Here is a 16539-nt window from a genome sequence, read left to right as displayed (position 1 = left end):
GCCAAATTGACTTCAAGCAGATTTTTTTACTTTTTGCATTTTCATTCAACTTGTTTATGTCTCTCCATACAAATAAATAAACAGCAATTGAAATCAGCTTTTTAAAGTCATGCTCTCTTTTTTTTTTTTTTTTAAAGAAAATTATTAGCAAGAAAATTATTAGCAATTCAGTGCTCAGCTTTGACACATTAACCAAACTGTTTTGGAAAAAAGTTGGATGACGGAATTTCACACAGCCATTTCAGACGTCTTCATAATAACATCACGAAGAGGGCTTTTGGGTTTTTTAACCCATTAATTACATACACACAGACACAGATACACACACACACACACACAAACACATACACACAGACACAGATACACACACACACACACAAACACACACACACACAGACACACAAAATACCCACAAAGGTGAATCTTTGTGCAGACTGCACTAGCAATTTGCTAGCTTTTATTAGCTAGCTAGCACTTAGCTTAATATATGAACCTGTCAAACAGAGAAGCAAAGAAAGTGCTAGTGAAAGGGGGACTACTACATTTTTTTCACTGATTTTCAGGTTAAGTATTTTAACCGTCTTCAAAGTCTCACAGTCAAATATCCCTTAATTTTAAAGTCAGATGTAGTGGTCTATATTTGTAGTCTACACCAAGCGTGTTCAGGTCCCGAAAACAAAGAAAACTTCACAATTTCTGTTGCCTTTTTAAAGATTTTTGTTAAAAAGTGAGTTTTCTAATAACAAAACCCATTTTTAAAAAGTATTTAGCTACATCTAAAGCAAAATACCTGCTGCCTTGACAAACTATTTGTCACAGAGCTGTCAGAGAGATCTTTGCTCTTCTCATCCGAGCTCAGTCTTTTTAAAATACATCTAGGTTTGGAATGCTGCCATCTTGCCTCCCAGGAGCCTTCCGGTCCATCTGTGGATGTACAAAGACAGCAATTAAAGGCAAGGAAATCGCTGTGAAGACCAAACAGTCAGCTGCTTAACACACACGATAAATAAAATAACCTTGAAAGTTTGAAACTGATTCAATGGAAAGCACACGTCGTCCAACAGAAGACAGTTTCCGGCACACAGCTGCAGAGGAGGTATGAGACAGTCGATCCTCAGCCAGAGACAGGATGTCCTATACAAGTATTAAACCAAAAGGTTTGCAATATTCAGACAACACACGCGCTTCTTAATGTATTAAAGATACATGTTAAGATAAAGAAAAGCAGTTTCAGCAGGCTGAACAGTTTTCTGCCACTATTAACAATGAATACATAATTTAGCTTTTATATGCTTAGAAGACATTACAAAATGTAATTCCATCATTGTACACCTAAAATGCAAAAATGGAAGGTCATGAAATTAATAAGAGGGCAAAAAAAAGATAAAATATCTTATTTTTGCATTCTTGATATGCTTTTATGTATTGATTTAAGTATGTATTTGTAAAGTGATGATAAAGTAAACCATTTCATTGAACATGTCTGGAGGATTGTAAACTTTTTCTCATGCCTGCGTTTGGTGAACTTCATTATTTTGCATTTAAAAATGTGGTTTTGAATTGGCTTATTTTTAGACATTTTTCTTGACATTTATTTTTTTTTCAGCAATACAAGAGTGGAAACGTTAGCTAGAGGTTCATGCAGCATTACTGGGTTTAAAATAAGTGTTTTTTGAGATGCAGATCAGAAGTTAAGATGTGCACCAATTCAGCAATCTGAAAAAAACAAAACAAAAACACAACAAAACAAAATAGATAAAGTAAATAAAAAGAAAACAACCCTGCATCATGAAATTGCAACACAAATTTAGAATAATGTCCACTAACAAAGTAGCAAAAACATTAAATATTGCATCTTCTACATGAAATAATCATACTGGACATCTGAGTGGGCAAGAGACACAGCCCACAAAGTAGTGAAAGTTGCTATTAAATGATCTTCAGGCATCACTGAATTGAAAATAAAGATGATTCTGTCATGGTAATCACTGCTCTGACAGGAACACTTGTAGAAATCAAACTGTGAACACAGATCATGACACTAGTCATAAAAGCTTGATCTTGCCAACAAGAGACCAAGTGAGAGTAAGATCCAGAAAGATCACTGCCTTCTCTAGGCTCATTCAAAATGATCTGTGACAACTCTGCTGGTCTACATAGGTAAAGTGGCTATGGACTGGTCTCTGCTAGATGCTGGGAAAGGTGTAAACAGCAGCACTATATGCTTCCAACTAGATGGCATGCATTTCAGAAAGACCTTGAATATTTCATCAAGACAATGTTAAATCACATGCTTTATTATGGCTTCATATTATTGAACCACATCCAGGTGGTGGGCTGACCTGTCTACAGTCCAAATCCTTCATCAATGACATCTGGTGAACACATTTTCAATGCAAAATACAACAGAGAAAGTAAGCACAATAAAGTCAAACAACTAGAATCAATTTTCACATTGATCCTCATCTATGGTCTTCAAGACCCTCTGTCCTGCTGATTTCTGATACTTCATTGCTGCAAGACAGACACCTAACACAAAATAATAGAATAGAATAGAATAATAGAAGACTTGTGCAGAGTTTATCAAAGATTAAATTAATTTGAATCAGGTCTTTTGCAGCAGGGAAAGGTCTAACACCTGCAGGATAGTGGGCCTTTAGGATTGGGTTGGGGATCACAACAACAAGACAACATTGTTCACCTACAAGTCCAGCAGCCAGTCTCCTCACTTTCCAGGTGCTCAAAGACTGTTATTAAAAACTTAGTTTTTAATATATAGTGCTAAATTTTTACCTAATATGATAAATATTTATTGAATATTTCATTTATTTTATTGTCTCATGAGATTTGCAAACCATCACATTGTTTTTAGTGGGATTCCATCGACTGGGTAAAAATTCTACCTTAATTTAAGTGACATTTTATCATGCAATCGGTCATCTCAGTGACTTTCAATGATTACAATTTTTATAAAAAACAATCTTTATGTAAAGTTTAGTAATGAGTGTATCCTGCCTGCCACCTAGTGATAACTGGGGCAGCTGACCCACAACTCCTTAAGCGCGCTTAAAAAATATAAATAAATAAATATAGTATTGTACAATGTTATTTCACTAAAATATTTTTCACTTAGCTTAGTTCTCTTTTACCTCTTTTAGATTGTTGTCACAAACTTATAATAAAAGTGTTGGACTGAATAATGTTCACACCACATACACTTTGATTTGCACTTACACAACATTTCCACTTGATGTTGCTAAAGAACTCTGACTAACTAAAGTACTAAAGTACATGAACATGTAAGAACATGCTGTACTAAAGTACTGCATGTTCACCTAACAGTTATAAGAAAATGTACATAGTCAGAATTATTGCAAAAGCATTTTTTTCTCCTCATCTATGACTCTATGACTGTATGATGAATTATTTAATGATGACACTGATGTCAAATTGCTGCTTCACTTAAAATCTGCAAGACATTTTTTGGGGAATTTAACATTTATATTTTGGATAGTAAACAACTCATCATTTATTTATGTATTTATCATTTATGTTCACCTTTTATTAGCAATCTAAATGACAAAAATGTGTGCTGCCCCCAAAATCTAAATTGTATTGAGTCTACTAAAAATAAACTCTCATGCTTATTATCATTTAATTACTGATGTGAGATCTCTGATTATGCAATACCTATCAGATAATACGAATACCAGACAGTCTTCTATAAATAGTGAGTGTTTAGGACCTGCAGGAGAGGTCTGTCTTCAGGCTTCTCCTCCTGCATCTGCTCCAGCATCTTCTGGATTTCTTCTCCCAGGTCTGCCTCAAGCTCTGGCTCGATGACAAAGCTCAATGCAGCAGAAATCGTAGAGCCCAAAGAGTAAATATGGCCCTGCAGCCGGGGGTAGAGAGGCAGAAAGCACTATCATTATCATGAAACGAGAGGTAATTTACATTTGGCACAAAACCTGCTGCATATCTGTAAATGAATTAAGACAGACTAAAAATACAGACTCTTCCAAACACCACTGGTATGTATCAAGCATATTTTTACAAGGACTTTCAGAGATTTGACACGAGTGAGGAAGGTCACCATAACAGACAAATAATAGTTAACTAAAGGACTTGTCGCTCATCCAAAAAGTCTACTTCTGATGTGTGTGTATGTGTTGGTGTTAGAAATATCTCGAAAAGGGAATATTCCGGTAAGTTCCTTGTTGTTAATGTGATCTGTTCAGTAAGTAAGTAGGTGTGTTTTATTACCATGTGATACAGCAGAATTATTGTGGTTCTGAGCAAATTATTTTATGGTAAAGCAATAGGTATAATAAACTGCTTGTATGAAATAATAGACAAATTGTATTAGAAAATCAACTATTATGCTGCAAAATTAATTATTTATTTCAGGAAACAGGCCTTTAACCATGATACTACCACCACCATGTTTCCAGGATGGGTTATAGATTTTATCCTATCTGGGAAACATTATGAGATATATTGATTTATTTACATTGTTATAATAAGATGATGACTAAATAAAATTAAAAAAATCAAATCAAATCAAAAGATGTTACCTCATTTCAGGAGCTTCTGTTAAATGGTGGCGGTGCTCAGCTTAAAGAAGAGGCTAAAATGCTTGAGCATCAGTGGGGAGCATCGATATAACGTTGCTGTTTCTGTGCTTCATAAGGAGGCAGCTGGGGTGGTTTGGACATCTGATTAGGATGCTCCCTAGTTACCTCCCATTGCAGGCTTTTTGAGCACAGCCAGCTGGAAACCCACTCAGGGGAAGAATTAGAACACCCTGGAGGGATTGCATATCCCTTCTAGTCTGGGAATGCAGCAGAATCCCCAGGTGTATCTAGAGGGTGTTATTTAGGAGAGGGATGTCTGGATTTTCCTCCTGAACCTGTTGTCTCCATGACCTTATCTCAGATACATGTAAGAAAGTGTGTGGATGTGTGGGTGGGTGGACTAACCACATGAATTTGCGAATTCTTACGATAAGGGCATTTCTAAAAGAGATCCATGTGACATATGAAGATGTTAGATGACATCGTAGGACTGATTTCTGCACACGCTTCCAACTGATTCCTGACATTACAAACAGAAACCACGATCATGAGTTGTAGGTAGTAGTCAGGCACGTGTCGTGAGCTCTAGGGTCAGGTAGTTGCAAACTGCACCATACACAAATGATCATTTATGTACAGGTAGGTAAATGCCTGCTTCATCTAACACAATTAAGATTGTATTACACCATTTAAAAAACTTGCAAAGCTAGCTTGGTGATTCAGTCGCAGTCCCCAGATTATTTAACTTCGTATGTCTTGACAACCAATAGCATATGTTGACGTTTTGCCTTAAAAAAAAAAAAAAAAAAAAAACGTAAAAAATGTTTAACCCTCTATAGCAGGCTCATCCCTCTGGTGAGAACATCAACCAGGTTTAAGAGCAAAGTGTCAATTCACGAATCCTTTTACGTTACTGCATGATGCAGTAACGTAAAAGAGCAGCATAGCGATCTGTCTTTTTATGTATATGATTTTATATGGGGGAACAGAGTGTATATGCGCAAACACACCACTGTGATGACATGAGAGGAAAAGGCAGTGCAGGACTGTTCCTACGGCCTTGACTGTAAAGTGCAAGGGTGGGTCGTGCAGCTTCTCTGTCTGGACAGGAGGAGGTGCTGTTGAGTATTTATTTATTTTTTTTATATTGTGCTATGAAAAGCACAAAATGCCATCAGTTTCAAATCTATAGGTACTACAGGAAACGATAATCTGAATTATTATATTAAGGATAGTAATCATAAAATAAAGTGAAAAATAACTAATTATTAGAATGAATTATTACTTCTTTCTGCTTTGGGTTGGTACTGCCTACCCTGCCTACTCTGACTGCATACGACTGGTAGTAATATAGAAGTGATGAGAGTACAAGCAGCAAAAAAATTGGCTGGGCTCACCCTTGCTTTTTCACAAAATGCTTTATTGTTTGGTAGAGCAAAATTTTCCCTAAGTTTAATTCATTTAATCAATAAATTAGTAGGAAAAAAAAATCAGCTATAGCTTAGTCCAAGAGCCCTGGTGTAGAGGCATCTACTGAGGATGCCTTCTGGCCATCTACCAGGTGTTCTGATCATGTACTGCTTGAACCCTACCGTGGAGATTATATCTGTTGGCTGGCTTGGGAATGTATGTATTTAACTCCAGAAGAGCTGGAGGGGTTAGATGTGGAGACGACGGTCTTAGGATCTTCACACAGTAGTGCGGGGCAATATTTAGAATATGAATTGAAATGGATACTCAGAACCAATGATCGATGTAATCTTGTTCATGTCATTTTTTTAAAAATATTTGGAAATTTACTGTTAAATAAATGAAAAAAAAGAATAATTTGTTGACAATACACTACCAGTAAAAAAGCTTGGTCACACTTTCCCATTAAATCCAATGGAAAAGAGTGTCCAACCTTCGAAGGGTAGTGTATACATTGAAACTTTGTGACTTTATTTTCACTTATTTCACTGCTCTTTTATACTATGGAAATAATGCAACAAAAAATGTAGTTAGCTATGACGGCTAAAAGTAAAATGATAGGTGTTTCTTAATCATAATCAAATTAACCTGTTCAGTTAGTCGTGCTATTAAGGTCATATTGCTTATAGGCAGCCCTACCGCATATACCATTACCCCATCAACTCAGCCTTGAATAAGCAACAGAAAATAAATGGACTGGCAAACTGATGGATGGCTGGATGGTTGAAAACATTTCCTATTCTATTATAAAATAATGTAAACGTATGACAAAATGGTGGACTGATATGGAATGAGGGGAGCAGGTTTAACGGGTGCCAGAAATGTGCTGCTATATACTTATGTGTTCCCATATTTGGAGTTAAAACTAAAACTGAGATCAAGTTTAGGAGTAGTTGGGATTGTTACTTGTCTGATTTGGGCAGAACAAAAAGAAGTTAAAATGATGAAGACAAAATCAGTTTAGTAATGTAAACATATCAGAGTTTCACCTCATCCCCATTTCACTTCAGAAAGAAGTGACAGACTTGAACCAGTGACAACAGTTGCTGACCAGAGTGAAGAAAGAGAACAAATACTTTGCTCTACCAAGGTGCCCCTGACTGTGTGGTGTGCTCAGAAACTCACAGGGGGATTGAACAAATGAATACATGCAGTTGTGCCCAGTGTCTGTAAGAAGATTCAGCATCTCTCACCTCAAACGTACTGCCAGTGTTGTCAAACTCTGGAGGCACAAAGGAACCCTCTGGATCATCTGCAGGTCAGAAACATCAGCTGACTTTACTGTTGACAATCATCATGCCATCAAACTGGAACAGTGCATTTTAGAATAAATGAGATGCTGGCATATAAACATGTCAGTTGTGTACAGTAACCTACTTGCTGAACACTCGCAGTGATGATATTTAAATCAGAAGAAATATGTACTCAGCAGCAACAAGCTAATGCCGCTGCTGCCATTCATTTCCATAATTTATGTGTCAGAGATAATCCCTGACGAGCAAGACAGGAGCGATCTGCAGATCAGGAGGTGAAGAAAACACAACACAAAAAAAAAAAAAAAGGGAGAACAGCATCTTCCTCTTCCTCACACTGAAGTAGGTCATCGCTCAGAGAAGCAACGAGCAGGACACGGATACATGAAAACATCACTGCAGACACACCGTTCACTGGGAAGAACCATGAGCTGTTAGGAAACTGGGGGGTAAAGGAGAGAAGAGAAGGAATAGAAGAGAGTTAAGTGGGTCATGAGAGTTCTTGGTTTTGTCTTCTGGGGTTATGAGACCGGCTCTTGGCAACAGAGAAGCCACCCTCAATTTCTTTCTCCCTTTGTTTCATTTTATACTCTTCTTTCCCCTCATTTTTCATCTCACACTTTTCCTTCTCTCTTTACATTTCCCTTTATGATCTCTTTTTTTATTCATTTTTATCTACCCCCATGTTGCCTTCTTTTGTTTTTCCTTCCCTCCTAATGTCCTCTTCTTGCCTTTTATCATTCCCACTTTCTTTCAGACCTTCTCCCTTCACTCCCCTCTGGAGGTTTTCATCTTCTTCTCTATTTTCTGCTCCTTTGCTCTTCTGCCCTCCTTTTTCTTGCTGCTAACATATCTTCTTTGCCTTTCCTTGATCTACCTGCCCTTACCTACTTTCCTTATTTTTTTTAATCATTGTTTGTCCTTTGTTTTGTTGTCGCTTACACCTTTCCTTTCCACATGTTTATCTCATCCTCAGCCCTTTTAATCGACAATCTTATTTTCATCACTCATCTTCTTCTTTTCCTTATGTCATTTTGTTTCACCCATTTCTTCATCTCATGGAAAGTTCAAACAAAAATAAAGAAGGAAAATGATGGCTCTTCGGCATATAAAAAAAAAAAAAAAAAAAAAAAAAAAAACTGGAACACTGGGAAATAAGCAGAGTGAGTAGGGAAAAATGAAAAACAAAAAAAAACCATGACACAAAAAGGCAGTCATTGTCAGTGAGGCAGCTGCCTCTAGGGTGATGGTGAGAGCTTGGTGAGTCATGTATGCCTACAGCGTTTTAGCACAACAGGTAGAATGAGATGAGCAACATCACAGCCTCAACATGCTCTCCAAACGGGCTGATGGTGTCTCCAGCAGAGCACAGCCAGTACCACTTCATCAGCAGTAATTAATCAGCTGAAATGAACAGTATTGACGTGTCATTGTGGCCACTGCTGTTCTTACTGAAATCCATCATCGCAGCCACCAAGGTCACCTCGTGATGCAGCGTTGTTTGCGTTCAAGCACGCATGGGATTGCCTGTTAAAATCTGCGCAGGCTCGAGATTGCATTGCTGCTACACAAACAGCTCAATTAGAAGGAATCAATGGGAAACGGGGCTAGGAAAGCAAAGAGAGTATTGTTATGATTAATTATAAATGGACTCTGCTTTGCATTGGCAAATAACACAAAAGACTGCAGCTTCTGCTTTTGTTGGAATGAAACAAAGCATGACAATAACTTTCAGCTTGCAGAGTATCTTTTCTGACTGAAGATCTCTGAGGAGAAGAAAAAAAAAATGCACCAGATCCTATGTGGTGTGTGTGATTGTGTGTGTAAGCAGCATAGGTTGACTGCTGATAGGCTAACCAAACTGTTGCCACAACAACGATCCCCCTGGCAACTCTGCTTATCGAATCAATCCTTATCAATTCCTCTGATGTTGTGCAACAGGGAGCTGAACAAGGTCCCGCGTTTGCTGATGCAAGTGGAGAAAGTGGTGAATGCTGGAGAGAACGGAATGAAAAGCAAGGCGGTAGAAGAAGAGGGGAGCTGACGTGTAATCACTCCTGACAGGATGTCTTTTATTTGGTGTCACGGGGAGAAGGATGACGAGGGCCGACCTGCAGACCTTGAGAAAGTCTGACAGATTGAGGGAGACACTGAACAGCCTCGGGCAGGGATTTGCACACTGAATGTGATACAAATCGGGACAACAACTTACTGAAGAGGAAAAGATGACTCCGCTAGGCCAAACATACAGCTTAAGCAACAGCTCGGCAGTGCAGTTCCCATCTCTGGTTTGAATTCAAACATAAAACTAACTTCTATATTACTACTCTTTGTGTATGTGTCAGCTTCAACACTCAGCTGTATGCAGGCTCCTAGGCCCACGTATTGGCTGCAAGATGAGTATAAAAATCCTTCATATGGTTATTAACCTCACTGAAAGTCTGTGCTTTTGTGCAAATTATAATGATATAACCATACAAAAAGTGACACAGCTGCTGCACAAGTCTGTAAATGGAAACATTTGGGTTGTTGACTCACCGCTGAGCTGCTCCATGAAGCAAACATTCCCATGAGCGTTGAAGGCCAGAGTGTCCGGTGTTATGCACAGGGTGTGGAAGAGGTGGGAGGGTCTGATGCTCTGCAGGGCCAGAACACATTCGGTACACACCGCCCACACCTCCTCCTCACAGAGACAGCTGTCCCGCAAAGAAAGGATGTCTGCCAGGGACACATTCTCCTGTGGAAGTCAACACATGTTCAAATAGGTGGAGGTAAAATGTTGCTTTCGAATCTCCGCCAAAAATGAAAAGCCTCAGATTTAGGATTTCTCCAAAAAGAAAGTGAACAACTTTTTTTTTTTTCTTTCATTTCTACATGTCTACTTAAATATAATAATTACACTTTAGCCAGTTAACTCCTACCAAACAGATTTGTTTAATATGAAATTTAACAGGCTGGTTAAAACCTTCACCCTGTATTCTGGAAAACGTTGATATAATGACATGGAAGAGGAGCTGATTCCAGCATAGAAATAATGTCGGAATAGCAGAGTCAGTGTGACAGCTAAAATACAAAATCTTCCTGCAAAAGAATCATGAAAAGGCAGCACACATAAATAAACAAACTATAAAATCAGCCTATAAACACACGAGGCATTTTTACTAGTGCCAATCAAAAGATCAAATTTAATGGGTAAACTGGCATTGTCAGAGACTTGGTCCACCCAATTCAGTCTCTGCTCATACACAAATGCTGCGTAGACATGAGACATATCAGAACATATCATAAACTTGCTTTTTTAACTGATGGCAAAACAAAACCACTAAACTGTGAATTGCATTGAGTGTGAAACTCTTGTGGCATTTCTGATAAATGTGCAACAGTGGATTCATCTACTATAATTATATGACATATTTACACATGTTTAGACACCCTTTCCCATTAAATCCAAGGATTTAATGCCTACATACACACACACACTATATATACACACATACATTTATACATATACGTTATATATATATATATATATATATATATATATATATATACACACTGCTAAAAAAATAATAATAAAGGGAACACTTAACACAATGTAACTCCAAGTCAACCACACTTCTGTGAAATGGAACTGTCTACTTAGGAAGAAACACTGATTGACAATCAATTTCACATGCCGTTGTGCAAATGGAATAGACAACAGGGTTAAATTATAGGCAATTGGCAAGACACACCCAACAAAGGAGTGGTTCTGCAGGTGGTGACCACAGACCACTTCTCAGTTCCGATGCTTTCTGGCTGATATTTGGTCACTTTTGAATGCTGGCGGTGCTTTCACTCTAGTGGTAGCATGAGACGGAGTCTACAACCCACACAAGTGGCTCAGGTTGAATTCAGAGGGCAATGTTCCTGATGCGCTCCGCTCATGCCTGTTGCTGACTTGGCTGTACTGGTTCATTCCAGCACAGTACAGCTCTGTACTGGGATGCACCTGGACACAGTTCAGATGAGTCCAAGTGCAAGTGAGAGAGAAGGATGATGTATAAAATATCATCTATGAAGAAGAACAATCCCACTCTTCTGCAACCTCTTCCTGAACACACAGACCTGAAGAGCTTCTTCAGCGACATACTGAATGAGCACCATCACCTTCCTTGATTCCTGCAGCAGTTTAACTGGAAACTGGTGCCGCTTCCAGTTAAACTGATTTCATAAAAAACACAGTAACACTTATTGATTTTTTTTTTTTTCTTTATTTACTTTTATCATTTTTACTTTTTTTCCCCTCCTGGAAGAGAATATGAGCCTGAAGAAATGTTTGTCTGTCTGTGTTGTTCCTGTTTTGGACTATTAGCTGCTGGGATACGACATCATCGATCCCATTATCTCAAGACAACATTTTTTTTAAACAACATGCAAACACAGCCACTGTGTGCTTCTAAGCAGTATAGTTAAGTTTGTATGAGTTAATGCAATGTGCTTCCATCTCAGAGCACATCTTCTTTGCCTGGTATCCATTGCGGGCTTCACTTCAAAGACACACTAGACTTTTGACTAAAATAAAAACCGACATGTTGACACACTAACACTTGTGATTAATTACCAAAGCAACGACTGATTTCCAAAACAAATTTCTATTCAAAACCCTTAAGACTCAACTCAACATTGGCAACTGTTGTTATTCTGACTAAAGAGTGAATTTTGACTAGAATTAAGGACATGAGTGCCAAAAGAGGGTTTATTACATGAAATAAGCATTTCAAGGAATCAGAAGATACCCTTGCACCTCCTTTATATAGCATACCATATTGACCTGAACAATGTCCTCATTCTGAGAATGCCAATATAAAAAAATTGGGCATTTTTAACCAAAGCAGGGAATTTTACTGCATTTTCCAGCATTTCTGCAATAACAAAGCATTTTTTATTCATAGAAAGTGTATTCAAACGCAGGTACACCACTGCAGGACTCCAAAGCCAACATTACACACCGCATCCTCTGCGACCCACTATAACCAAATGGCCCAATTAATCTTGGCAGACGCAGCGATCTCAGAGATTCCAAGCAGTGTCCAACATATTGCTGTGGTCTGGTTATTATGGGATATCCAGTCTGCTTGGAAAGTGAGCGCAGAAGTTGGCTTTAACTCAGAGAGAAGGGTGGAAGTGGGCAAGTGTGGGGAGTATCACTGAGTGGTTATTGTCAACCCCCACATTCAGCGCTAAAACTATGAATTTTACGCTTTTCTTTCTTCCAAGACATTGCTAATGCATTCAAGGACTCTGCTGTCTTTTGACTCTCATTGTATTTATTTCGATTGCTAGCACAATATCTAACCTGTTTCGTAGGTTTAGCAAAGTGGTGGGAGATTGTGAACAAAACATATTGATCTGATCAAGTGGTGTAGCGCACAATTACAGGGCAGAGAAGAGCCACTTCAAGCAGCAGCAGCAGCCGCCCCATAAATAGATGGTTTCCCTCGGGAACATTGCAAGGGAACACTACTCTCCCTTACTCCGCTCAAGTTAAATTTGCTGCCCTATATAAATTGAGCTCCAAGGTTCTGATCGGACTTGTGGTGTGCTGCTTTTCTTTGAACTCTGGGATTCAGAGGACACTGCTCGTGGGTTTGCAGGTGGCCAGACATTTGAGTCCAAGTCTGCCCTACAATTATCAAATGCCTAGAGGAACTTTTAGTGCAAGTCCAGGAAAGTAACCTTCCCCTAAATTACCTGGAATAGGCTCCAGCCAACTGTAATCGTACAACATATGCTAGATAGAGAACTCTTAATTAAGTCAACTAGTGCGTAGTCCAGAGCTGAGGTTCATCTCTGAAGTCCTGCCAAAAATTGGAAACATTCCTCAGTGTAATTTCTGCTAAACTACCAAGCATAAAAATGTTCTATTTCCTAGTTTAACGGGGTAACTTACACTGTAAAGTAGAGTGACTGAATTCTTTTATAGAATTGCCCTTTTGCACTACTTTAGAAACAACTCCCATGCATTTCAGAGGCTCATTGTTGTCTTCTCTGCACTGAATTTAGGATGTGACAGGGTACAGCAAAGGAAATGCCTGGATTTTGCCCTTGTAAAAACTTAATAGTTATACCCTCAAACAATACACCTTTTAAAGCTTTTTTGAAAAGAATTAGTCTTTTGATAACATACGGCATTAGCCTGACCACGTGCTTGGTTAGTGATAATGTGGAAATCTTTAGGTTGTTATCTGTTGGCAATTTGTAGTTGTATTAAATATTATGACTACTGTTAAATAGATAAACTTCAGTGCCTGTTCTATTGTCTTTGTTTTGATATAGATGAAAAAATCTAAATGAAAAAAGCTAATAAAAACTTACACCCAGAATGTATGCATTCAGAAGGGATTGGTCAATAATATTTGCACTACAAACTGGCTACAAACTGAAATGAGTAAAAGCTCCTGTAATAAAATCTTCCACCTTCCCTGCAGGGTTTATAAACATCTTACCATCCAAAGATTCCGCACTTTTCTCGGCCAATCTTTCCAGATTTCTCAGTCATGCTTTTCAGGTCAAGCATTTAATAACATCAAGCTTACTCTGATTCACCCTCACCCACACAGTGCTGAGCCTAGCTACCTGTTTCAGCTGTGATGAAATAACACAAACTGCTGTCATATATAGATACTGCCTCCAGATCTGAAAAGTGAAGCCAATGCATAAGCACTTTAAGCCTGCAATCTTTTTAATGGTAAGCAGAGGTGATGTTTAAAAAAAGAACAAAAAAGTCTATAACAAAGTGACCTCACTACTCATTAAATTTACCAGTTTTTCTAATAACTGTAGGCAAGGTGGTTGTAAGAGGAAGAGCTGTCATCATTCAACTAGAAAGTTGAAAGATCGATTCCAGGCTTCATATGACTACCTGCCTAATTGTCCAAGGACAAGACACTGAACCCTGATATAAATTCATTCATTCATTCATTTTCTAAACCGCTTAATCCAATTCACTCACAAATATGGCACGCAGATGACTGTTCTGAAAGGCAGTACACCCTGGACAGCTTGCCACTCCTTCACAGGATCACACAGAGACAAACAACCACCTCACTCCTAGGGGCACTTTAGAGTAACCAATTAACCTAACATGTATGTCTTTAGACGGCGGGAGGAAGCTGGAGTACCTGGAGACAACCCTCACATCCATGGGGAGAACATGTAAACTCCACACAGAAAGGCCACTGACCAAACCTTGCCCCAACCAAGGATTGAACCAGTGACCTTCTTGCTGTGAGGAAACAGTGCTAACCACTATGCCACTGTGCAGCCCCTGATATGAAATGAAAGTTTATTCATCACACTCACAGACCACCTTATTAGGTACACTGCTTGTATCAGGTTAAACCCCCTTTGCTTTTAGAATTGCCGTAACTCTTAATAGCATAGATTCAACAAAATGTCGGAAAATTTCCTCAGAGATTTTGCTCCATATTAGCATTAGGCACCACACAGTTGCTGTAGATTTGTTGACTGCACATCCAAGATGAGAATCTCCCCCTTTCCACCACATCCCAAAGCTGCTCTATTCGAGTGAGATTTGACTGTGGAGGCCACTGGAGTACAGTTAACTCACTTTGTGTACGAAGTGAAGGTTCAATTGCTATCATACTGCCAGCAGCATGAACCATCGTTTAAAACAGAATGGATCAATGCTTTCATTGTTTCAGCTGATCCTACAATATGATCCTACAATATCATGCCCATTTTAAGCTGACAATTGGTCCTGTGTGGTCTACTGCTGCAATCAGATCTGGTATGCATACCTTAATCAGTAGTTATTTTAGTTAGCTGCCTTTCTATTATCTTTAACCAGGCCCCTTTCTCCTCAGACCTCTGCATTAACAAAACCTGATGGTCTCCCTTGACAGAGCAAATCTGTCTGGCAAAAATATGACACGCAGATGACTGTTCTGTATGCTGAGATGCTGGACAGGACAGGTTAAAAAACAAAAAACAACAACAAAAAAACCTGATTAGTCTAGACAGCTGCTGCTCACTGGATAGTCTCTTTGTCAGACCAGTCGCTGTTTACCTAAATTTTCACAACTGTGTGTCATGTTACGCATGTCTCTTCGGTCAACCATGGTCATTTAACTGTCCTTTATAAATAAATGTGAATCACCTAAATGTGAGAGCTTGTGAGTGGACATCCCTGTAGATTAGCAGTGTAAAACACTCAGATTAGTTTATCTGAGACTCAATCTATTAAATCTCCTTTCTGCCCCATTGTGGCACTCAGTTTGAACTTCAGCAAGTTGCTTTGATCATGTCTACATGTGTTAATGAATGGAGCTGCTGCCACGTGATCGTCTGATTAGCTCATTGTACAGGTAAGTGACGGGTAGAAAGTTCTGCTTTACGGCAGGATTTCTCTCAGATAATCGTTCTTTTGTTTGTTTTACACCAGTCATTAGATGACTAAGATAAAGTACCTCTCTCATAATAAGGTTGTGTGAAATCTAAACATTATATTGACTTTGCGTGGGAGGCAAATCCTGAAATTACTTAAAGGACAATCAATTAATTCTTTCTTTAATGTAGAGAAAACTTCCAAAAGCGTCCCATTCGGTGGTTTGTTCATTACATTTGAGCTCGATGTGACAGTTGGAGAAGAAACAAAAACATTAACCACAGTTACAATGAGCAATGTGCCCATTCGTTTTATGGATTGTTATAGTTTTTTTTTTTTTTTTTTTTTTTTTTTTAAACTCATTATTTGGAGGCGAATAACATTCCATTAAAGTAGAAATGTATCTCACCTCATCCTCCAGTAGAGGAGGAAGATGTTCCAGCTCGTAGTATCCATCTCTTTCCTCAGCTTTTCCCAAGTAAGTGACCGCCGCATCACTCCCGGAAGTCTCCATTGCAGCAACTTAGATTCCCTCATACGGCAACGCTGTTTTCAGTCCAGGCAGCAATCCTTCCAGTCGAGACAGATGGCATGCCCGAGCTTCTCAGGGTACATCAAGCTTCACATGGAGGTGCGTTGCGGTCACTGCGGGACGCTTACAGGAGAAGCCGCAAACAGCGATGCGTCCGAGGCGACAGGCTGCCGCGCGCTGCCGGTGTTTGTGGGGCGCTGGCCGGTGTTGGAGCCTTGTCCTGCTTCCACGGCTGCAACACCAACGCAGTAGCAGGAGATATATTAAACGCGATCACGAACCTCAGTTGAATCTTCCCCCACTGCTTGTTCAGGAGCCAGC

The 16539-nt window shown here is 39.0% G+C and overlaps 1 protein-coding gene across 1 annotated transcript in view; it reads right to left on the bottom strand.

Moving 5' to 3' along the window:
* The window catches only part of kndc1 (kinase non-catalytic C-lobe domain containing 1), a 42491-nt gene extending 26272 nt beyond the window's left edge, over positions 1-16219 (bottom strand). Inside the window, exons 1-6 of the mRNA XM_079248663.1 lie at positions 16096-16219; positions 9836-10034; positions 7238-7296; positions 3746-3892; positions 1017-1134; positions 791-924 (exon numbers count right to left, since the gene is read on the bottom strand). Of these exons, the coding sequence (XP_079104789.1) occupies positions 791-924; positions 1017-1134; positions 3746-3892; positions 7238-7296; positions 9836-10034; positions 16096-16200 (762 nt within the window). The 5' untranslated portion in view covers positions 16201-16219. The remainder of the gene's footprint in view (positions 1-790; positions 925-1016; positions 1135-3745; positions 3893-7237; positions 7297-9835; positions 10035-16095) is intronic.
* Between the last annotated feature and the right edge of the window lie 320 nt (positions 16220-16539).

This window comes from Telmatherina bonti (assembly GCF_933228915.1).
Source record: "Telmatherina bonti genome assembly, chromosome: 11".
Classification (NCBI taxonomy): domain Eukaryota; kingdom Metazoa; phylum Chordata; class Actinopteri; order Atheriniformes; family Telmatherinidae; genus Telmatherina; species Telmatherina bonti.
Note: the sequence above shows the minus strand (reverse complement) of the source record. Positions and strands in the feature narration are given on the sequence as shown.